The 24542-nt window shown below is 42.2% G+C and overlaps 1 protein-coding gene across 1 annotated transcript in view; it reads left to right on the forward strand.

Moving 5' to 3' along the window:
* Positions 1-24542, forward strand: part of LOC147665059 (dedicator of cytokinesis protein 5-like) — a gene marked incomplete at its 3' end in the record, with an annotated part of 265414 nt that overhangs the window by 162599 nt on the left and 78273 nt on the right. Inside the window, exon 2 of the mRNA XM_086949783.1 lies at positions 11301-11384. Coding sequence (XP_086805909.1) covers positions 11301-11384 — 84 coding nt within the window. The remainder of the gene's footprint in view (positions 1-11300; positions 11385-24542) is intronic.

A 24542-nucleotide genomic window follows, 5' to 3' on the forward strand; every position in this document is an offset into this window, starting at 1 on the left:
AGTGAGAATAGGGAAAGAGAATCGAGGAGTCCGTGCTGAGGATTGGTATTATCCGTCTGTGGCTAACATAGAAGATGGATGTACTGAGGGAGCAATGGCTATAGGCAGGTTGCCATAAAGGTATCAAGCGGTGTTCATATTTTTTGTGAGATTAACAGAATAACGGGAGATTTCGATAAGTCTTTGGGTGAACTTCTAAGGTAAATTACTCAAGCTCACCTGATGGAGTGAGGCATGTTTCATAGATTACCAACCGAGGAGAGAATGGTTGGTAAGAGATCAGGGAGGGATAAGTCCATATCCGGCAGATCAGGTGTAGTGGGGGAAGCAAAGGGACTCAACAAAACAGAGACATAGTCTAAAGTAATGTTTGGGTCAAAGATCTTGTTGAGCTAGTCGGTTATCATCTTACAATACGGAATCAATCATTTACAATAAGGAACATGTGCTCGGAGTCAGCATGTGCTTCCTTACAGGTCCAGCATGTGTCTGAGTCAGGTAGGTCTAATCTAAATAGTTTAATTGGGATACAGTATAGCAAGTGCGCTATAAAGAATTTAGTTTGTGATAATGTGGGGAGAACTTTATTTTTAACCAAATTTGCACAGATTTTGGACCAAGACTTGGCTGCTGGGGGCGGATATCCCCGTTTTTTGAAATATTTGAAAATGTCTCTGTATGGGGGTAATGAAGACGTCTTCGGAAATGTACAGGATTTTATACATTTCCGAGCCCACATGTGGTTTATAACAGATCTTTCCAAGGAATGTAAGGATAGTGGGTTTTTGGAGAGGACTAGACTTGGTTATCTTGGATTTATCTTTCAAGTAGTCCTATAAATCTAGGTTAGAGAGTGAGTATTTTGTTTTCAGCTTGACAAAGGAAAGGTGTTCAGTGAAGAGATCTGAAATTAGGCAAATACGTTTAGTTGTCCATATTGTCCCCATGGAGGCAGAGATTGTGGTTTCTGTTTTTTGTTGTTTCACAAGGAAGGAGCAAATTATTTATTATTATTAGAGGGTAGGTTTTTATCTAATAATGGCATTACTCGAATTGTTGAACCTCATGGATTACACAGGAGACTGGTTTCCTTGTCAGGTATGATTTTGACCACATACAATCCAATAGATTATGTTTTGGACGATTTGGATATTATTTGGTTTGTGGTGACACTGATTCAATGTGTAGCTCTATAATGTAATGTTTTAAATTGAATGTCACTCACTGATTCAGAGTTACGTATATCAAGCTGTTAGAACATTGGTATTGTGCAGGTATCCCGGTGTTGGTCGAAAGATTGGGGTGGGGTGATCCTCAAAGCATTCTAGGAAACCGGATATGACGAGGTGAGCAGTGTAAATGAGCGCCCGCACGCAGCAGCTGAAATTCGGCCCACTTAGCAGGAATGAAGTTGTTAGGCGAGGAGGATTTGAAGAGTATGTTTAACACTGATCAGTCGAACTCCGTCTCGTATTTTAGATAGTACATTATGGCACGTGTTAGATCACCTGGGGAAGATAGCGTTGTTAAAAGGAAGAGGCAGGAGAAATGGTGTAAAGCAGCACTATCAAGATTGAAAGGTGTGCGGAGGGCACACTATGGAAAAACTGTGGGATGGCACGGGCAAGCCTTGAAAAGCAGTGGCATTTAGAAATGTTCGTAAGAAATAAATATGCACCAGTTACGGTAAGTGGAGTGGAAAGCTTTAGTGCCTTTCAGAAGCAGTGATAAAATCAAGGTTTTAGTGGCAAACTTGGGGTTAGGACATACTTTAGAGTTTTTGATGTTTCTTAAAACCGAGATAATATAAAAGTTTCCAGTGGCAAGCATGTGTATTTAAGCAGCATCGGAGACTTATTTCTCATATAGGCATAAATACGGAGGCAATGAAGGTGAATCATGGTGGGCGTTTTTACCAATGATGGGAGTCAGAGATAAATGAGTCGTGTAGAACATAGCAGCGTTTCATTGTTTAATTAATTGTTAATGAGCAAGATATTTTTCGTTTTTAGTCTGTGTATTGTATCATTAATGTTTCATTTTACTGATGGTCATTATTGATTTTTTTATAGATACCCATGATGAAGGGTTGATTTTTTTTAATCTGTCCCACAAGCAAGATGTGTTTAGGTGATCAGGTAGAAAGTAGATACATTTTCTGGAGCATTTTCGATTCATTATTCCATTCCATTTCAAAATCTTTATTTCGATCACAAGATCATAAAAGATGTACAAAGTTATCACTTCAATTAAAAGACCAAAAAAGTGTCATTGTACCAAAAAAGATTCATTATTCAAATGAGTTGGGCTAGAACGCCAGAGAACCAAATTCCTCCAATGCCTGGATCCTTGATGCCCCTGGAGGAGCACTCATTCAACCTTTGTGGGTCAGTGGCAGAAATTACAATGGCACAAATTTGTTAATCATCACATGCCAGATAAGCCGCAATTTCAGTGCAGGTTCGGGCAGGCCCCCTCTTTACTCCTTTTGACTCCTACAGATTTCAGTGTCGCCCTTTCAGAACATCATTGACAGATTCTGTTAGGTAGAACATTATAAAAGGTGCTCTTAGCTTCATGTAATTTATAAGCAAGTAGGTAAATTATGACCCTTATATGCTTTTATGGTGCAAAAATTTGTGTATGTAGAAGTAGGTGAAAATCTGCAGAAAACGGATGGTAAACCTTTAACAAATTCACCCATTTTTATTTATTTATCTTTTTATTGTAACAGAGCAGTAATCATATCTTATATTACGGTTGTTAAGAACACAACCAAGCATTATTACATTGAGTCATAGGTTGGCATTTTTAATCGATTTTTGGGCCTCGATCTTCTTCGCCCTCACATATTCTAGTGTTACCTTCAATTGGACCCTGAATGAATCAAGGTGTGTATTGTTTCTCCCACTGGGGGGCGTACACAGACTCCCTCTATATTCATTCCATTTACCCCAGATTTGTCCCCATATTCTCTGGCACCCACTTTTCACATAGACTGATTACTTTGCCATCATACTCCAGTCCGTATCTCTCTTTCAGTCCCGGAGCGTTGGTGGGGGGTGAGCACCCCATTGCCGTACTATGTTATGTTTTTCGACCATTAGGCCCATGTTAATCCAGGTTTGAGCCACTCGCACCAGGTTTGTTTCCTCCCACATGTTTAAGAGATTCACCATTTCGGTGTGGGTGTAAGCTCTTCTCCCACAATTCTAGACATACATACTTCTACCGCCTGACGATCGTCATAAATCCCTGGACACGTCCATATTATGTGGTAGAACGATCCCTCCTCTCCACACTTTCTATTGCAGGTTGCGCCCATCTTCACCAGTGTAACACAGGAGATGTATGCTCTGTGTAGGAATTTGAGCTGGACCAGTCTGAAGCTGTCCCCGATGGCTACTTCTCTCGGGGAGGCTAGCTCCTCGGGCCAGTCCTCATCTTGTGAGTCTGTCACATCCTGTCCTTAATTGGTCCTTAAGAAATGTAAGAGTGTTCAGTAAGATGTTAATACGTTTTTGGTATGTGAGCGCAATTGCTTTTCGAGTTAAGTGCTCCTCAAGCAGTCGGCATTCCAGTGGCAATGGCTCTGATTAGTCATTGCGATTCAGAGCCTGTAAATCTGTTTTCTCAACTAAAAAAGCAGTAGGCTGCAGGGGGAATGAATGAGATTATCAAGGTTTGGAATGGACTGTTTCAATGAGAAGCAGGGTCAGTACTGACTTCCATCAGGCGGGCTTCTGATTTGGAGTTTGGTAAACAGGTCCTCAAAGTAAAAATAATAAATATTCGGATTTTTCGAAAAAAATAAACGTAGTAAAATATTAAATGCAATATCAGCAAATCTTGTTAAAAACTGCAGCATATACGTAATATATTACTGGATAAAATGTTAAATAAGTAGTAGTGGCAAAGAGAGACTTGGCCAAGAGATGGGGGGACCCAAACCACCTACTCTCGAGGAGTGGAGAGTGGAAATAATCATATATATGGCTGCAGCAAAAGTCACTTATCAGTCAAGAGGCTGCCCAGAAAAGTTTAAGATCTGGGACCACTGGCGAAGATATTATGGATTAGATGTAATAGATGATGTTGATTGGCCTACACGAGAATGATTGTTGCCTTGTCCAATAATAAATTAGTACATGATCCTGTAATATGCTCACGTGGACAGGATTATTGTTCTGCCAATAGATCTCTATATATGATTATATGTAACTTGCTGCTTGTTCAAGAGTCCGAAATGTTTGTACATGTGTTCCACGATATTGACTATTGTGTCTTCATCTTATTGCTGACTCACTGTGACACCTTGTTTTTTGATTTCTGGAAAATCCAATTAAAACATATATAAATAATAAATAATGTCTTTTAACATACATAATAAAAACGATAAGAAGTTCCTGGAAGTTAATAGTGCAGACATGCACTTTGTGCAAAACATATGCTAATCAGTGATACTGGAACTACTTTGATAAAAAAGAGAGAGATCAGTTAAATAATAATACCAAGGATAAAGAGAACTAGTGGGAATCACTGTTATAGGTCATGTTCAGCTTTCAAATATAAATCATGGTGTTCAGTTAACCATATTCATTTCTCATATTGTCCAGAAAGGTCAAAGAATGTATTCGCTTAAATCATGCATGTGATAAAGGTAGAGACAGTTTTACGGATTGCTTCATTCTCTGAATTGCATAAGAAGTTAAAAGCATCCCAATAAAACATAAATCTCTCGGGTAAAAATAGAGGGTGCAGCAGACTCTTTCCAATGCCTTGATATAAGCCACAAAACAGCATGAGATGAATGGTTGACTGTACGGTCATCCTATCACAGGGGCATTTTGGTCAATTGTTTGTTCATGCATCCCCTTTTTGAAATGCTTAGCGGTGATGGAGGATGCCCAGCCGCAATCTTGCTAAGTAACATCTCTGTTTGGGTTCAGTAAACATTTTCAGATATCCATGTACACAGAGTAACGGGCCCAAGCATATATTTGGCCACAGTGTTTTTGAAATTCTTTAGCTTCTCTGGCTGCCATACTTTTATTAGTGAACATGCATTTTATTTCATTTTTGCTATAGACTAAAATATTAGCAGGGTTGGTTACAGATACTTCGTTGTGGAGCTCCTTTAACAGACCATCAAGATTTGTTTGTAATGCTCAATCATAAGGCAGTCATGTATGAAGTCCCTAGAGAATTTATCCCCTGCTTTGTTAAACATGTTATGCCAACAAGAAAACATATTCATACAGATATGTCAACAATCTAGAGCTTGTCTAGTTCTCTTTGGGTAACATGTGATGCTACAGATCTGGGCACTGCCAGGGTTCTAAATAGAAATTGATTTCCCAGAGTTTGTAAGAGTCCAGTCTTGGTCGGGCCCCATACTGCAGCTCCATGAATGGTGGAGGGAACACATTTACCCCGTAGGGCTGAGTTAATTCCCTAATCTGTTTGTTGCCAATTTTGCTAGAGGCCCCAAAAAACACCTCAATTGACCTGGCAGTTTAAGTTTTGTGGTTTTTGAATGAGGGCCCCAAGAACCAAGAATAAAGAAAAGCACCACTAAGTAGGAAAAATGTTAACTTCCTATAGTTTGTGTCCCATCAAACAGTGCTCTTTTTTCCTCGATTTTTCCTTCCCACAAACCATAGTGAAAGTTTTCACTAAAATATCAAGTCTTTTTGCTCCTTATATGCTACAAATTCTTCGATTAACAATTGTAAACCGTTTGCGGTTCTGTAAATCAGAACCGTGCCGCCCACATATAGGAGCTCTGGGATGGGGCGAAAGCCAATCTTATGTGCATCTGCAACTAGCTTCTGTAACACTTTTCCCACCCCTTTAATGTATAGCGAAAGTAGGAAGGGGGCAAGGACCCAGCCTTGCCTAATACTTCTAGAAATCCTAAAACCTGGGGTACATTCACCACCCATCACATTTCTTATTTATTTATTTATTTTTTTTTTAATAATACAAAATGTAAACTTTTATTGTCAGTTGTGTCAGTTGTACTCAAATCTTTACATCATTTGTTCCAAACGGGCATAAATCTGTGATAAGTGTGAGATTATGTCGACCAGGGCGCCTAACTCAATCAGTGATTTCCATAGCGTTGCATGATTTGCCATGTCAAAAGTGCTATTTAGGTCAGCAAAACAGAGGTAAATATGTCTCTGTCTGGCTTCCAGTTATTTGCTTATAATGAGGCTAAGATTAATACACTGTTCAATGCTGCTGATGCCCCTTCGAAACCCATACTGGGTATCAGCTGATACCTAGTTGTCGCGTGACCATACCACCAGCCTTACCAGTATTATTCTGCCCATAATTTTTCCTGAACAATCCAGGAGGGATATTGTCCGGTAACACTTTGTCTCGATGCCCACTACCCCTCTCTCCCCCCCTGCCCCCCAAGACTAGTTTTACGCTGCTGGTGTAAAATGTACTCCATTGGTGTAAAACCTCTTACGTCTGCCCAACAAAGTAGACCCCATCAGAGGCGAGCCATCCAAGTGTACCCACCATTTAAAGTGAATGGTGACAAACATCTTCACATTTTAGAGGCAGAGTAAAGGCAGGTTGACGGACATAGTCGACCGCTACCCTGTCTGCTTTTACTCCATCTGCCAAACCCTAAAGCGGCCCTCTGTCTAGTGTGACACAATGGGTGGAAAACAGTGGTTTGCAGTGCTACACCAAGTGATTGGCAATGGGTAGTCTTATTTGCAAGCATTCGTCCCATCACCTTTTAGTTGTTTGATTGCCAACAGTTACCATGTCAGGATGATGAACAAAACCAACACAGCCATAGTAGACTTAACACACAGCCTCCAGACATAATTATCAAGCAAAAAATGCATTTATTTGAGGTGTCACACCAGGAACACCCATTCCCCCCCTCACCCCGCCCTACCCCAGTGCTTGTCATCTGCTTGCCTCTGATGCAGATAAATAAAGGTGGAAGGGGAAAATGCAGGCAGAATGCCCCGCATAACAAGTATTCCTCGTTATGAGGATACAGAGGAATCCTTGTGCGGTCCTGCTCTATCCGGACCGAGTAGTAATTTCATCAATGGTAATTGTATTAAGATAATTACACTGCTGGGCCCCTGGCAGCACATGAAAGCAAGTTACTGAGGAGTTGAGCCTGTGTGTGGTTCCTTCCTGCTGGAGTGCCAGGGGGACCGTGTGGTCAAGCACTGCACTTTGGCTTCCTTGGTGGATGAATGTCTTTAAAAAGCGGGGGCCCAGTGAATGCATTCACCTTAATTAAATGATCATTAAGGTCCATAGATTTCTCAGTACTTAACAGTGCTCCCAAAAGCAACTGTGTGTTTTTGGACATTTTTTATGTATTCATTTTTGCACGTGTGGAGAAACCCGAAATCCTCTCCGCAGGCAGTATAAAAAGGCACAATTCGCCTATTTCTAGGCATTAGGCCTGGTAAGAAATGGAGGAGTTGTGAGTCTTGGCTTAGGTAGTGGCATTTCCTTTAAACATGTTCAAGTACACGTAGCTAGACATGTGTATATACATTTCTCACTCAAACTAGAAAGACGGTCCAGATGTGAAGCTGCCTGGCCTTGCCCTATTTTTCAGAGTGCTTGACTCCTTGGCTGCAGGCCTTGCGGGCTCCTTTTAGGCCGCGGGTGCTGATCTGGCCAGGGAGCTGTTGTGTTTGAAAGTCGATATCACCTAGAAGCTCCTTGGTGGTCCATTAGAAAGTGTCTGATTTGATCCCACGTCCCGAGAGGCAGGTCTTTAATTCAACCACCAGTGACATTGAATTTAACAAACACAAAACTGAGTGAGCAGTGAGACCAAGTAGTTCAATGCCCAGTATTTCTCTTGGAAAGGCTGCAAAGTATGCTCTCTACAAAATAATGCAGCCAGACACCCAACATTAAAATACTGATTGCCTCTGTCCATACGATGTTTTGTCCAAGTACATCCACCAAATTGTAAGCACAGTGGCATTTCCATCATTCAGTGTATTTTCTAGATTGCCTGGATTAGGGACAGAAGACCAAACTTGCGTGTGTATGTATATGTGTATATATATATATATATATATATATATATATATATATATATATCCTGGATTGTTGTTATCGGTCACTTGAAATACATCCGATAACCAAACACAAATGTGGAAAAATTAGAAAACACATCCACCCACTTATGTTATAGCGCGGGGATGCCTCCGGGTCACCAGGCGCTCTATAAATCGCTAAATAAATAAATATCTCTCTTGCCTGCCATACAGACTGGTGAGAGAAGAACCAAAAAATTTAGCATTGTCAAAGCCAATATATATGGCTTTACATTAATGTTGTATGGTAATGTGAAGCATTGCACGTAGATATAATGGGAATGGATATGTATTGTGTGGAAGAAAAAAACCAAGAAGAAGGTAGGCGGCTCAACATCGGCCATAGTAGTTCCTGGCACTTAAGGAACTAATTAGTTTGTGAGTGTGCTCCTTGTGAAAGGGAGGAACGCTGTCACTCACAGGGACGTTATCTGGTGCCTGGAGTGGACTAGCCCACTGTACTGTCCCATGCTGTGTGTTGTTGTGGGCTGAAGCCAAATGTGAAAGGCAACAATAACAGGCCAATGGCAGTGACTGGTTGAAAGCCCCTTTAAGAAAATGTTGAATACATATAATTTTAGTAACTTCAAAAGGTCCGGTCTAAAGCCACACCTAAAAATATGTACGTCTGCCAGTTTAAGAAGGGTAATGTGTCTACGGATCTGATCTTTGTAAGTACATCGGCACTACCGAGAAATATACGACTACCCAGCTCATATTTAAAGAGGTACCAATGCAGCAGATTCGTGGTGTTTTTGTGACCTAAAAAAAGTTTAATCTTTAGGTCGCGCGCCGCGTTGATTTGAGATGTCAGCTGCGTAGGCCTCAATGATTTTTGTGACGTGAAGAATGACGAAGTCACGTTGAGGGTTAGTGTTTGTGACGCAACAGGAGACAGCTGCGTTGCCAAGACTACAAACTTGGTTTGAACGAGGAGGTATTATGGTTGATGTACAGTGAGAAGGGGTGGGACTTCGATGTGCACGAGGAAATGATTTCTCGGAGCCATCCTGTTGTCTTCTGTCAAAAGGGAACGTTCCAGAACGGCAGGGAAACTGCGGCCATCCAGTGATTGTAAACATGGTAAGAGGGGCTTAGTCGGGGGCAGGTACCCAATAGCGGCATAGAATTGCGTAATATCTTAAATAGGTACTTGTGAATATAGCATTTCCCAATAGAGAATTCTAATTTATTGCACATTCAAAATATGGGGATTGACCTGGACGGAAATCAGCCAGTTTGGGCTGGAGGTGAGAGTCGCATTCGAGACTTTTCTCGTGTGAAGCTGACTTGCCCCAACCCCCCACCCCCGCCCCCATCCCTATCAGTGGTAGTCTATCATTCTTGGATACATTCTATACCATCTTGTTAAGAAACAGCAAAACACTTGCCGTTTGCTGCTCGGGTTACCACCTGGCCAGTTTGATACCGGCATGACCGGTATTTTAATGTTCCTGCTCATACTAATTTTTAAAAAGTAACCGGAAGCCTGTATTTTTTTCCTACTGTAAACATTACATACTTTAAGATTACATACTTTAATAAATGCTGAAAGAAATCACTTTAAACGATATTCTACATCTACCTTAATGACACCGAAAGCATAATTATAGTAAACGGAGACAGAACGCACTTTTCATATAAACGATTTCATATAAAGCTCTAATTAAGAATCGGGACCGGGCCTTTTCAGAATCTTTGAAAAAATTAGCAGATGACCGGTATTTTTCTCTGGGAAAGGTGACAACCTTATTTGCTGCCCCTCGGGCGCTACTTTGAAAACAAAACCAGTTTGGTAATTCCGTCTCTTCAGTGGGTTTTTCCCTTGGATGGATGAATGCAATTCGCTCTACACACTCCTTTGCCGTTCCGTCATCCTGATTAAAGTAGTTTAAGGGATTAGAAGTATCTGGTCGATGGTCACAATAGAGGCCTCTTGTCTCTTTTGCAAAGAACGGGCCTGTTTCCCATTGTCACGCGCGCCTCCCCGCGGGAACTCCGGTGTTTGTGTTGGCTCTCGTTCCGGAAGCAATACACAGCGGGTTTGCTTACAGTAAACGCTGCTCATTGCGTGATTACTGCGCACTTCCTTATTTAGTCTCCAGAGCGTTTTGATATTTCTGTGCTTAGTGTAACTAGTGTAAACCTTTCGCCAATTACTATTAGGGCATGGTATGTCAGTCTGCGGCATTTCTGTAGTACTTATTTTGGCATTGGTGTGGCCTGGCATTCGCATGCGTTTTTGACATTTTCGTGGTTCTGTGGACGTTTACGCATTAATTGAGAGTAAACGATACTCAGACACTCGGGGAAGCCGCAAACATGTTTTAAATGAGAGGCAGAGCACCTGTAACACTTTATTCGCACGACTGCGGAAACAAACTATTTATGTTATGTTTAGATCATATATGTATTACCTGCACGAACCACTGACTTCTGATAACGTGAGCCTTTCCATTAGTGCTCGAGAACCCCATCCCACTTATGGGTCCCTATATGTTCACATTATCCTGTGATTCTGTTACTTATTCCCTCCTTCCGGCCCCATTAATTAGGGTGTACCAGCGGACTGGGGTTTCTGGGTCTGTCACGATTTTCCACCCTCAGACCCATCACATTTCAATACATTTACCACATGGCCTGGTGGAAGGTCGGCTGAACACAGGGGGAGGCAAGTTCTCATCTGTTGCATCGCAGAATTAAGTAGCAGCCCACGCAGAAAGCAATTTAGTTAACACAGATGACTCGGTGTGTTAGAGTATTATTGTATACCCCTTATTTGCTCATTGAATGTGCTTTCTGTGGTGGCAGGCTCTGTCAATTGTTATTCTGTGCCCTTCTGTGGATCCACACTTGTATTCCTACTTCTGTTTGTGTAATGTCTCCGTTTTTGGGTTTTTTACACAATATACACAATATGTTCCCTCTTCTATAAATTCCCTTCACCTAGCAGCCTTTAACCCACTTGTTCCTCAGCCTTTATTGAAGCTAACAACATATCTTCCAACAAAGGGAAGAATAAGGCTAGGTTATTCTTTAACATCTGGAAGGGAAAACCCTCAAAACCTTTTGAGTTCTGAACTGTAAAAAGATTTAATTCAGTTTGGCTGAGATCTGAGTGGACTTTATGCACTAGAAAAACGTGGGTATCTTTACCGCTCTGTTAATTTTGTATTCTTGTCTCTTCATTTTCAGCAATCTACAATTTTGATGCCACAGAAGATGTTCAGCTTTCCCTGCAGGTTGGAGACACCGTTCACATTCTGGAGATGTATGAAGGTGAGTCAGAGTCCACCTATATTGCGCTAATTGAAGGAGGATAATGTATGCATTTCTGCTGAGGAGTGAATTCATCCGATGTGGTGAAACCAGGATGAATCCTGGAGACAAATGTGGGGTGCACTGTAAGGACAGGAGATTGCAATAGGCTTAACAGGTTGCATCTCGTAAGCTATCAGGTCTCCGGCAAGAATCGGTCTAGGCAAAAAGCTGAACTGCTTTGGAAGCAAGTCAACAAATGTTTAATTAATTTTGTATGCACTGAGAGCTTATATTTGTCAATGCATTCAAAGCAACTCCAAGCTTGCGGAAATGTAAATGGTTGGTTAATTAATTCTGTATATGATTTGTTTTTGTAAATACTCACACTAAGCGGCGAAGGCAGCTTCTGACAACTTGGAGGGGGAGGAGGGATTTATAGCAGTAGTTTATGATACAGCAAGTTGATATTCAGAAGAGGTGGCATACCTCTTTATATGCTAGAAGTGAGATATGCGGCACTATTTAAAGAGCAAAGCGCCATTATAATGTTTTAAAGATTTCCGAAAGAAGAAGGTATGGTGTCCCTTGTGGCCAGTCCTGTTGATGGTTTTCTGAAATCTGACTCTAGAGATGAAAGATCAGTGGGTGAGAGTCTCGAAGTTGCCTTCTGGATGGATGCAGTGGTCTTGTACCAAGAAGCAAGAGGCGACCTCTCGTTATTTTCAAATGGTAGCGTGAAGCACACCTTGTAGTGCCTCGTATACAAGGAACGGGGGTTTGATCTCAGCGCTTTGCATGACCGGAGGCAGTGCAGAGATTTCTTTGTTGGAGGGGTGCGGTCAGTTCGTTTTGGACCAAGGACCTGCTTCTTTTAGCTCGCTCTGAAGCTTGCAAAAGTGTTTTGGACCGAGGCATGGACATCAGTTAAGGATGCCCTACTTGCCCATTAGTACCCATCACTGCCCTTGCTACCCTTGGTCTTGAGCTTCATGAAGGTTAGCAGCTGGAACCGAAGGTAAATGGGGCATTTGGCGCTTGTTTACATTTTGTAGATTCAACATCTTACCGTACCACTAGCACAGTGCTTTAAATGGGCAGGTACTGTCCATTACTGAGCGCCTTCACTTCTTTAATTGGAAGGGGAGACTTCCTGCACTTCTCAGCACTGCCGCAATACATTCATAGGGAGAGTACAGGCACTTCTGAGAAGCAAACAGATACTCTAACTAGGGAGTACTGGCAGTTCTTTATTTTCATTTAAAGCGCCACTTTAGCCCCTCCGCAAGAATCAAGGATGCTGTTGAGTGGATGAATTCAGTCAAGGGTTCAATCTTGTGATTTCCGTGAAAGTGCTTCATTTTTCATCCACTAGTCCTGGCAGTTTGGTGAATTGACGTGATTGGTTTGGGGTACACATTACAGCAGTCAGTACGAAGGCGTCTACCCATTGCTTGTACTGCAGGCAGCGGCAACGTTTTTCGGCCCCACAGTTATCCACTACTGGCATATTATATTAACTCTCAGGACCACACAGTTTCCTTAATCACATAGGGTAAACAAAGCATATTTTAATCAAACCAGTGTGGAGTTTTCTGTCCAAATTTGTTAATTTTTAATATTCTCTTTAAAGATATTTCTATCAGAATCACCCTTTTTATGTGGTAATAAAAGAATAGCACAGCGCACTCTGCAGAGTCCAGATGACGCATCTATATTTGAATTAATCAATGTATTGGATTGCCACAGATTTCGCATCAAAGCATTGTAACGGACACCAGTCTGCCTAGAGTAAAAATAAAATAAGCTAAACAATGCAAAACTGTCGGTGGTGAAACCCAAAACTTACAGCAGAATTTATTCTTATGTTCTTTGAATCTAGTTTCATGAAATTTGTTGACAGTAGCGAAATAAGGTACCAAGCATTATTAATTATACAGGAATGTGCTGGGCCAGAAATGAGCTGTCTGTTGACTCAAAGTACTCCATAATACATAATGTGGTAGGAAAGGGGTCCAAAGCTCTTGCGTATTGATGAGCACGTATCGGAGTGTGGTGCATCTACTGTTATTGCAGTGCGGATGCCGACATCCCATAGAAAGGAAGTTGGACAGGAGTGTGGCTCATGTGTAGACACGGGTTGTTCCCTGGCGAGTCTGGACTATTGTGTGAATCATGACTCTAATGTGGCTATGGGGTATGATTATATTTTCAGCATGGAGTCTTAATGTATAGTGTAGCTGAGGTTTAGTGTGAATAAACTACATCATGATCATATTTAGGTCACGATGATCAAAAGGCCTAGTTTAACCACATGGGGTTTCTTGTGAGCAGTCGTCAAGAACCCCATTAGTGCACAATACTGTGCTGCTTTAAAACAAATATCCTCCATTAGACAGGGTTGTGGCAAGATTCACCAAGCTTTCAGCATAACAGAACAGATACAAAGTAGCATTTCCCCCCCTCATTGACATGACAGTGTAGACCCCTTATCCCACTCTTGCCGCCACACTGGCTTCCAGTTTGTTGCTGAGGCACAAAGGGAAGTATAAGCAGTGGAAATTTCAGAAAGTGAAGAGGGCTCTTAGAGCTCTGTGTTTTATGTTTCTGCTGCTACCTTCTTGACCCCTGAGACCATGCGAAGAAAAGAGCTGGTAAAACTCAGGATCAGTGGTCCACTGCTGGTGACGTCATGTTGCTCTCGATTGCACTGAGAGGAACAGGGGTGTCAGAGCTGCAGGGTGCACTGGTGTCTTCCACAGATGGGAAAGTCTGTGCTCAGCAGTGGCAGATTGTTCATGCACACCCATTGTTTGCCTATTGTTGCATAAGACAGACCTTGTAGCTGGCTGTCACTTTCCAAGGTCACTCATCGTAATTTGTTTTGGGTAGGCTGTTTGTGGTGCCTGTCTAAGGAATTTTGGCAAGTGCTGGTCGCTGTAGGAGTCTATTGGTGGAGACGCCCCTGGCAGGGGGTGAGAGGGCAGCCAGCTGTGAGTATCTAGTGGCACATAAATGATTCAAGGTTGGGCAGAGAGCTTCCTCAGATGTTGAAATCCATAATGAAAGTAACTTATCTTCAGGAACAATCTTTCTGATGGTTACTCTTTTCTACTTTTAGATTCCTCACTTATTCTATCCCCACATGGCACGAGATTGTATCCCAAACAAATTCCAGTGGCTCTTAAGGTGGTCTTATGGCTCCAAGGTGGGTCAAACACCTGCCCAGAAGTGACGTTATTAGAAGACCGGAGGGCTATACTATCTGATGAAAAAAAGGGTATTTACTATTGTAAGAGTCCACTTCAAACCCTCATCCGATAGGACGAACGAAGATGAAGGGGAAGGGGCTTATCAACGATCATGTGGTCTAAAGAGGTTCGCCACATAAGATTGCCAGACTCCAGGTTAGAAGATAAAAAATCAGGGTCATCACCAGGAGCCAGATGATAATGTCTTGTGATTTTAACAACGACCAAAGTAGCAGTTAGCAGTCTATAAGACTCATTCCATTTGTCAGGGTCACTCTGACTCAGCTCCTTTATGCGAATTCAGTTGCAATGTGTTTCTCCTGTCCGATGTCGTTCTTGATCTCATGGAAGGTCGACTGTCAATGGGTGCACCCTGACTCGGACCTCAATGTTGTCTCCAGACTAGGCTTATGATGCCATACCTGTTCAGCCTTTTGTGGCACCTGGCCCTGATCTGCTCAAGTGGAGGCATTTACGAAGGCTTAGCTGGCTGGTTCCGACCCTCACCTCGTTCCTCTGGTGCGCCACTGGCCCTAAGGAGCTTGTGAGCTCATCTTATCACCTGTCACCAGCTGTCTCTAATCTGGCACTGGCTGAGGTCTGCCAGCTGGCCGGCTCTGTCCCAGCCCAATGTGTTTCATTCTGTTGTCAAAAGCCGTGCACATTTATTATCCATTGAAGTTGATGATGGCACTGTGACCAGCGTTGATGCAATCGTAGGGCGCCCCATTACCCAGTCACCAAGAGCCGTCTCTTCCATGTGTCAAACAACCAGACATTTTGGGTAAATCATTGTGCTGTGTCTCCTCAGGCCTTGGGATTTCGACCCTAGAGTCCCAGGCACTCGATTGGCTACTCTGGGCCCTCAGGATACTTCATGAGTGCATGGGTATAGTGTGTGATTATCTTGGCTACTCTGGGCCCTCAGGATACTTCATGAGTGCATGGGTATAGTGTGTGATTATCTTGGCTACTCTAGGCCCTCAGGATACTTCATGAGTGCATTGGTATAGTGTGTGATTATCTTGATAGCAAAGAGGTGTTTTGTGCCTACTCTCCTTTGGGGTCTCAGTGAGGTTTATATTGTGCCTTTCATGATGCCAGTGAATTGGAGCCCGCGTCTGAGGTGAATCTTGGAAATGCCCATTGTCTTCATTTGGAAGAGATTTCCTCTTTTGACAAGAGACTATGCAAGGCTGCAGAGCTATTTGCTTTTCCACTAAGGAGGACAGAAGTTTAAACTCATGTTTTGACAGAAAGTCTCCAGTCTGGCCCTTGCTGTCCTTCAATGAGACACTGGTAGAACCTATTACGAATGTTTGGACTACATTATCACAGGTGCTGGGGCCAAAATGAATTCTGGACCGATTGCAACAGTGTTGGCTGACTCTGTCTTTCAGAAACCATTTTCCATCCTCCAGAGTATGCTCAGATGAAGGGCCGAACCAAATCAGATTTTTTTCTGTTACCTGTGATGTGAGACTCAAAGAGGATGAAGGGTTTGGGCTGGTGAGAGACTAAAAGAGAGTTGAATCACCAAAAGCAGGGATTTAGTACTGTAAAATTCTTCAGAACAGAAGAACTTAAAAAGAGAGCTAATCCGATCCATGTTGAGTGTGGAAAAAAACACAATTGACAGCACAGCACAGTGCCGGGTGGTGCCAGAGATGGCTCAGTGACATCTCACCCAGGGAGGTGGTAGAGCAGACTTCGAGTCATGGTGCCATCTGTATACATGAAAGAGTTATAAAAAAATTCTGGATCCAGTATGGCACCGGGAGGAGATTCATAAGGCGAGGAATTAGTAGCCCTCAGAAACCCCAAACTTAAACTGAAATGCATCGCTTTAGAGAACTTGTCATGTGGGGTTACAGGTGGAAATTGGTGAGAGTTCGATCCTCAAAATAAGGATCACATGAGAGCAATAAGAGTTTATCCGTTGTGAAATAAGAGATACATTCTAGCTGCCTTTCTGATGGCAATACTAGTACTAGTAAATGTATGTCTCTGCTATATTTTGTATTTTCTTTCCTTTATAAGAGTCACGAGGGAGGCATTATTTCTGTTGCACATTGTCCTGATTGTTTTTACATGATTTTTCTCTTCATGGCATTTTTGTATTAAGAACAACATTCTGTTTTGAAATTTGTCCTCTGATCCTTGGCAATTGATGACTATACAGACATTTATGCCCCAAGTGTGGACTATTTCTTAAAAGATGCTGAGTGGCACTAGCTCGTCTGAATGTCAAACATGCCTGACTTTGTTGGCATTCTGCGTGGAGCTGGTGGACAGTCAGCAGCTAAGTAGGAAGTAGCAGATTTTGAAGTTTCCCGACACACATTTTTGGATAAGAGCGTGGTGTGTTTTGGTGTATCTACTAATCTTAAAAAGAAAAAACACCAATTACGAAGAAATACATATCAATGTATGTTTATTTCTAGCTTTGACGGTGCTATTCGATATCTTTTCTAAAACAGATAAGATTCTTTTTAAAGTAGTTTAATGAAATAATAATAATTTGATGACGACCTTAATAATTACGTAATTTAACATGTCTATAACCTCCCATGCTCAGTTCTTATTTGCATTGATTGCGCCAATTGACAGTCTTGAAGTATAGAACACACTGCTATACAGTGTAATAACATCAGCAAAACATGAGGCCAGAGAGAGTGAGGCAGGAAGTTAGGTGCTTCTGGAGGGAGTTGTACATAATTTATACATCGATTCGAGGTGAACAATATTGTGCTTGTAAAATGGGCCCCCAGGGGCACTTGGCAAAGCCAATGTCCCCCTGGGGTATTTCGCACGAGGGATGACCTCACGCAGCCTGATTGGGCGGTGGGAGGGGTTAGGTTCTAGGGAAGGGAGGGGAGGGAGGGCTGACGTCACTCTGAGCGAGTGAGAGGAACGGTGGTGTCGCTTTTGACCCACCCACCCACCCTGGTTGCAAAACTCAAGGGTAAGGTGTTTTTTGTTAATTGTCGCGTGTTACTGTTAAATGTTCCAAAAAAAAAAAAAAAGGTAATAAGGCTTTCAGACAGAAATAATAAATACATACATGCATAAATACCTCGAGTTACATGACAAGTTGGTCAGGATGTCACCTCAGGACAACACAGACAGATTCTTTTGTTGTTTTGTCGGCGTGTGTGAAGGGGATTGGATAATCTAGAGCGGATTCATCCTTTCTCTAAGGGGGAGGGCTTGGGAGGGTAGGTTGGGAAGAGATGGAAAGAAGAAGGAAAACACACGGATGGATGATAACAAGTATTGGTTATCGGGAAATAAAGGATCGGAAAAGGAATGGTTTATATGTAAAAGGTTTGGAGAAAAATAAAGATAAGTTTTGTTTGGAAAAGTTATGTTGCGGGTCTGTCTTTGGCTGTCCTGGTAATAAAGGTGACCTTTTATACTATATTCAGAGTTGTGTGAGAGTCCTTATTTGCGATTTCGTTCCTGACATGATCTGCTTCTTCGTGCAATTCTCAAACTCTCCCACATGAATGAATATTGAATTGAGAACTACCTCTCTATGTCTACCATTTTGTGGGATGTTATAGCTCATCTCTTTCAGTTACCCTACAGGGATGTTTAAGATCCATATTCTGCTCAAACAGACCATGTTGGTCATTCCATTCCTTACTAAGTCGACATTTCCCCAGGCCCGTTGATACCCTGAAAGATGATAAATGCTAGTGTAAAGCGAGGCTTAAATTCGAGCTATCATTATATTCCGGAAATGCATAAACTGTCTATGCTGAATTAATCAACCACTATGCTGTCCTCCACCATAGGTTACACAATTAAGCACTGTGACCCCTTGGGTCATTCGTATACAACACCAAACACTTCTGACCTGTACCCTGCTGTAGAACAGCACCCTTCCAACCAAGCACTCCACCCTGCTGTGCCCTGCTACTAATAATGCCAATAATGCGTGCAGGGTGAGACTACAATATTTCCATTAGTTTTAGAGGGGTTTTGCCTCATCTAAGATGGCCGCCACATTGAAACTTAATTAAACACTGGCTGCGTGCAAGGGGATTATCTACAGGTAGGCAGAGTGCAGCAACATGGAAACGAAAATCTCACGGGTATGTCTACTACTCCTCCTGCTGTATTTGTTTTTTTTAAGAGATACCCCTGACGAAGGGAAATAATTTTCCCGAAATGCATTGGGTGCATTCACAATAAAGTTGTGACATGTGGAAATACCTCCTGTTTGTAATTATTCTTGGAATTTATTTTGGAATAGATAAATTAAATCGATTAAACAAGAAAAAAGAAGAAAAGGAAAAGTGTTAAAGAGTACATGATTTGAAGTATATACATTGCTAAACTTGATTTATTGGATTCATTGGAGCGACGGGCAAGGCTGTGCTGCTTGAAAAGGGCTAGGTCCCCATGTTTTCGTTTTTAATTTGTAAGCGCAATTGGACGGAGCGCGTATCCTGCATTGCACGCCATAACAGGTCTGAAGCAGTTCAACAGAGTAAAAAAGTTTGATAAAGCAATAGTACAAAGGAGTGCATCTCTTCACTGTATATGTACAATTACTACTCCTCCTGCATCATGCCGTAGGTATAATATCTCCAACAGAGCCTCAGTGCCCAATTGGCTTGTTCATAATCGTTGGACATTGTGATCATACACCAGTTGATTTACACCCGCATCATTCACGCTGAAGAAGTCTTGTGTCCAATTAAATTACTATTTTAAATGTGTGGCCATCCTGAGCACTTGACATTTGCCTCCATACAACAAGGAATAATAGTTTTACATATACATGCATATGGCGGCCATAGACCGTGTTGGCAAATCCCCAGATAAGCATGAATGTGGCTAATTTATTAATAACGAAGCCTCAGAGCTCAGGCAACGTTGTGCCCCTTGAAGCTATGAATAGTTTGATGCCTGTTGGTATGTTGGCGTCCTGTACATTAATAATGGTTGAGTCCCCACACCCTGTGCCTCAAGCGATGGGGGAGGGGGTTCCAGGTTCTAACCAAAAGAAGCATTATGCAGTGCTTTGTTTTCAGGAGAAACAAATGAGCAGCAGCAAGCCGCTCTGTAACGGGCCATCACTAACATCTTTTGTCATTTATATCCTGGCTTGGAAAAGGTGTAAAAGAGGAAGGGACTCCAAATATTCTTGAAAACCCCCACCCCTGTTTCTAATATTCATACTGTAAATGCTTTTCAGGTAAGGCCTGCCTCACCAGAATAGTATATTTGGCAATCACGTATTTGATTGCACTTTTTAAACGGTAACAGAACAGCAAGCCTAGACATATTGAAACGTTGACAGTTTAATAGAATAATTGTGGAAAAGAGGGGACAATGATGTATTTATTTATTTTTTTACACTGGGGGAGCACACTCTAGGCAGAGAGCTGAAACATGTATGCACTCTCGTGGTGTGCTTAAGACAAGAAAAAAAAGTAGTAGGACACAAGTAAGTTGGAACTGCTCTAGGGGAGGGACAGACACAAGATGGACAAGGCAAGCCCTAAATTAAGAAGCAGGCTTATGAGAGTGGCAGTATAGTATGGGTGCGGATTTTCACTCTGTGGAGTATCACGAAATGACCCGAAAACTCCATGCGGGAGCTTGTCCCGCGCTGTAAAATCAGCACAAGAGTTCACTGTTTTTTCTGCAGCTCAAGTTGATTTTCTACTTGAGCAGCATCTTTTTCAACGCAACCGGTTGTGACCTGTCGCAACCGCCCCGTTGAGAAATCTTGTTGGGAGGAAGTTTAGTGCACGATTTTCTCACTCGCCAACTTACCAGTGGAAACCGCACACAAGAAAAAACTCTACCACATGGCGGTTGGCGGAGTTTTTCTGAAAAGTGCCTTCCAAGCGGAGCATGGAGTAGGCAAAACTTAGCAAACTCTGCCGGAGGAGGGGAGTTTACCGCTCACCCCTACAGTGAAGCCAACCAACTGTAAGCAATGGATGGCTGCAGGGCCCTCTATGTTCTTGGTAAACCCACAATATGTCTAGGATAACCTAATAAAGACAAAACTTATATGTGTTACTGGTTTTCATTTTACTGCATTAAATATATGCAATGTAAATCATTGCAAGCAAGCCAAACATTTCGTGTGTGGTTATTTGGGGACGGCGTTTTAAAAGAATAGGGAAAATAAATTGTTCAGTTACTTTTTCTTTGTAATATCTGTGAAACTGAAAATATATCGTATGTGTATGAGTCAACATGTTAGAGAGAATTTAGAGGGTGTGGACGAATAAAGAAGTTCATTCATGCCTCTTTATTGTTTCACATTATCATATGAATCTCGTAATTGAAGCAATGTCATGTTACTTCTTTAACCAGTCTTGCTTTCTTAGTCAAACGCACTTTGCATGCTTGTGTTTTGTAGCCTATAGTACCAGTTTTAAACACAAAGGTACAAGTGCCAAAATCAAATGTTTTATTGGCCAGCATGACATAGTAGCTGATTGTGTTGCATAACACATTGGGCCTATTGGCCACTTAGAATATCTTTTACATTTCGTATTTCGCGTTTATATTGAGTAACCCTTTTAAAGTGCCCTTAAATACATGATTGCCAACATGGTATTGGCAGACATTTCAACGTAAAGTGTGGAATATGTGATCCCTAATCACAATTGAGGTGTGAGGAATTAGGCGTAATTCTGAGGACCCCTCCTTGATGCCTTCAACCAGCCATGACATGAGTAACAAAAAACCTTACTAATTGTTGTTACAGAGTGGCTCGTGTTCTCGCTCATTATTGTTTCATCGGACTAGTTTGTTACAACAGTCACAAAGTAGAGTTCAGTCTGCACAATAATTTATTAAATGCATAGGCCGTAAGAAAGATGGGGCAGTTAAACTAAGGAGCAACAGAGACAACTAGAACATACTTGTGCCTACTGGGGTAGAATTATGAACCCATGTGTTATTCTTGTACACATAATATAATAGCATGAGACTTAGGTTTTTGCCTGTTGAGCAATATCTTATGATGACTGTTTACAAACCTCACTGTCTTTTTCTTGTCCTCGGTTGATCCCAAGCTCCACCTAGGCTTATACAAGTCTGTATCAGTTTCACTCCATTCATGAAATAACTGTAAGGACTATGAAACGTCTGCAATGTAGTTCTTAAATCACATAAAAGTGCCACACTGATTGGCATGGGGAAATCGGAACAAGACCAAACAGAGGGAGGTGTCTTTTTTTGGTCGTGGTAATGAAGGTTACTATGGATGGCTCAGGGCATGTTTAGTGACTTCAAACTGGACCCAAGCCAGTTTAGTGTGCCATGGGGCTCTGAAAAGAGGATGCAGCCTCACAGTTCGCATCCACAGAGGTCTGAGTCTTCAGGGAGCCTGTATGTTGGTACAATCTTATTTAGGGGTGGTCGCTCGCTGTTCTGAGGAAGGCATACACTGGACTAGTTCACACAAAAGAGGAAAAAGGAGGTGGCCTTCTGTGGTATTATATATTTTATTTTATTATTTATTTTGAAAGTTTTATATAGCGCGAACAAGATCTTCGCAGATATCAGAGCGCTTTACAGAGGAGGGGAGCATATATAAACAGATACATCAATAGTGATAAAAGTACAGTTAAGTGATATCATAAACAATCAGGTAAGTCAATTTCACAAGTCATACAAAAATGCAAAGGGTTCGAACAAGTAGTACAGTTCAGTATCGAGTCTTTGAAGTTAATCCCCAGTAGTAATTCAAGTGCATTTAGCCATGAGGATAGCTTTTACTTCTTTCTTAAAAAGTATGGTAGAGGAGATGAGCCTGGTTTCAGGAGGGAGTGAGTTCCAAATCCTGGGTGCCATTCCTGAGAAGGAGCGTTTATAGGTTTTTTCCTTGCAGAATCTTTTAGGCTTTAGCAACAGATTGTTTGTGCCTCTAGTGTTTCTGGAGCCTCCAGAAATCGTCAGCTTCTGAGCGAGGTATCTAGGTGAGCTCAGGTGGACAGCCTTGTGCGTCAAGCAAGCGATTTTCAGATGTATTCTGGCTTCAAAAGGCAGCCAGTTCAGGGATTTGAAGTCAGGAGAAATGTGTGAGTGTTTTTTTGATCCAGTGATGAGTCTCGCTGCGGCGTTTAGAGAGGCTCTTATGGGTGCCGTAGTAGCTAGGGGGAGACCGCAGAGGGCGATGCTGCCGTATTCTATTCGAGGTATGACTAGTGATTGTACTGCAGTTTGGAAGTCTTTGGCTGGAAGGAAGGGTTTAAGTTTCCTTAGGGTGTTGATTTGGTAGTTCGCTCCCTTAGTTGCTTTGTTGATGTGTTCCTGCATGCTGAGATTGGTGTCAAGTGTTATGCCCAAAGATTTTGCTGAGTCCACGATGGTGGGTTGAACATTGAGTGCCGTTAGGTGTTTAAGCCACATTTGTGCGGTAGTGATCTTCGCGGGAGGTGAGATCAGAAGGAACTCTGTTTTAAGGGCATTGAGTTTGAGATGATTCGCGGCCAGCCAGGATTGGGTGCTTCTGATCGTTGCATTCAAGAGCATGATGTCTTTGGGTGATTGTAATTTGAGATAAAGTTGGGTGTCATCGGCATACATGTGGAAGTGTACATTGGATTCTTGTAGCAAGGTGGTGAGAGGTTCCATAACTAGGTTGAACAAAGTTGGGGATAGGGAGGATCCTTGTGGTACGCCTAGCGATACAGGTATTGGCGAGGACATCAAGTTGTTGCTCTTGAATTTCTGCGACCTGTTGTGCAGAAAGGACGTGAACCACTTGAGCACAGTTCCAGATAGACCCATTCTTGTGTTTAATAGTTCGAGTAAATTCTCATGTTTGACGGTGTCAAATGCAGAGGAGAGATCAAGGAGGATGAGGAGGCAGGTATCGTTTTGATCTAGGATTTGAAGGGCGTCGTCAATTATGTGAGTCATAGCAGTTTCAGTACTGTGATTTGCTCGGAAGCCTGATTGATGAGAGTTGAGGAGATCAAACTGATTAATGTGTTTAGTCAATTGTATTTGTGCGCATTTTTCCAACAGTTTGGCAAGAGTGGGAATATTGGTAATGGGACGGTAGTTGTTTAGGTCAGAGGGGTCGGCTGTAGCTTTCTTTAGTAAAGGTGTGACTTGTCCAACTTTGAGGGAGTCGGGAATAGTCCCTTGTTGAAGTGAACTGTTAATGATTTTAGTCCAGAGTGGAAGGAGTGACGGGGTAAGGTCTTTGACAGCGTTAGCAGGAAGGGGGTCCGTGAGGTGATTGGATGGTTTCAGAGTGCTGAGCAGTCTGCCAATTTCTTCTTCCGTGTAGGTGACAAAGGATGACCATGTGGCATTGTTTTTTGGTTTAGTGGGTGCTATGCAGTGGGGTTTGGAATAGAGGCTTGCGTCAATGAGGAGATCATTCTTTATGTTGTCGGTTTTTTGGATAAAGAAAGAGGCGAAGTCTTGGCAGGAGGGAGCTTCGCACATAGTGCTGAGAGGTTGGGGTTGTTCCTTGGATTGTGTTCTGATCAGCTCAAACAGCTTTCTCGGACGATTTTTGGCTTGGTCGAGCTGAAGGCTGAAGAAGTCTGATTTTGAGCGTTTTATTTTCCTGAAGTAGGCATTTCTCTTTTTCTTCAGGGTTTTTAGGTTCAGTGCAGAGGGAGCTGATCTCCAGGTGCGTTCTGCCATTCGCATGGCACGTCTATCGTCATTGAGACTCCCGTCGTACCAGGGATTGGAAATTTTTGTGGAGGCTTTTTTTAGCTGCAAGGGTGCGGCTTCATTAATTATTGAGGTCATAGTTTTGAGAGAGTGATCAGTCAAGGATTGGACGTCCGTAACGCCAGTAGGAGGAAGTAGTAAGTTGCAGCTGTTGGGGGGTAGAGAGTTTGAGTTTAGTTTTTCCATGTCTCTTTTCCAGACTTTGGGCCTGGAGGATTGAACAGGGTTAAATTTAACTTTTTTATTGATG

The sequence above is a fragment of the Lissotriton vulgaris genome, unplaced genomic scaffold (assembly GCF_964263255.1).
Source record: "Lissotriton vulgaris unplaced genomic scaffold, aLisVul1.2 SCAFFOLD_1315, whole genome shotgun sequence".
In the NCBI taxonomy this organism is placed as follows: Eukaryota; Metazoa; Chordata; class Amphibia; order Caudata; family Salamandridae; genus Lissotriton; species Lissotriton vulgaris.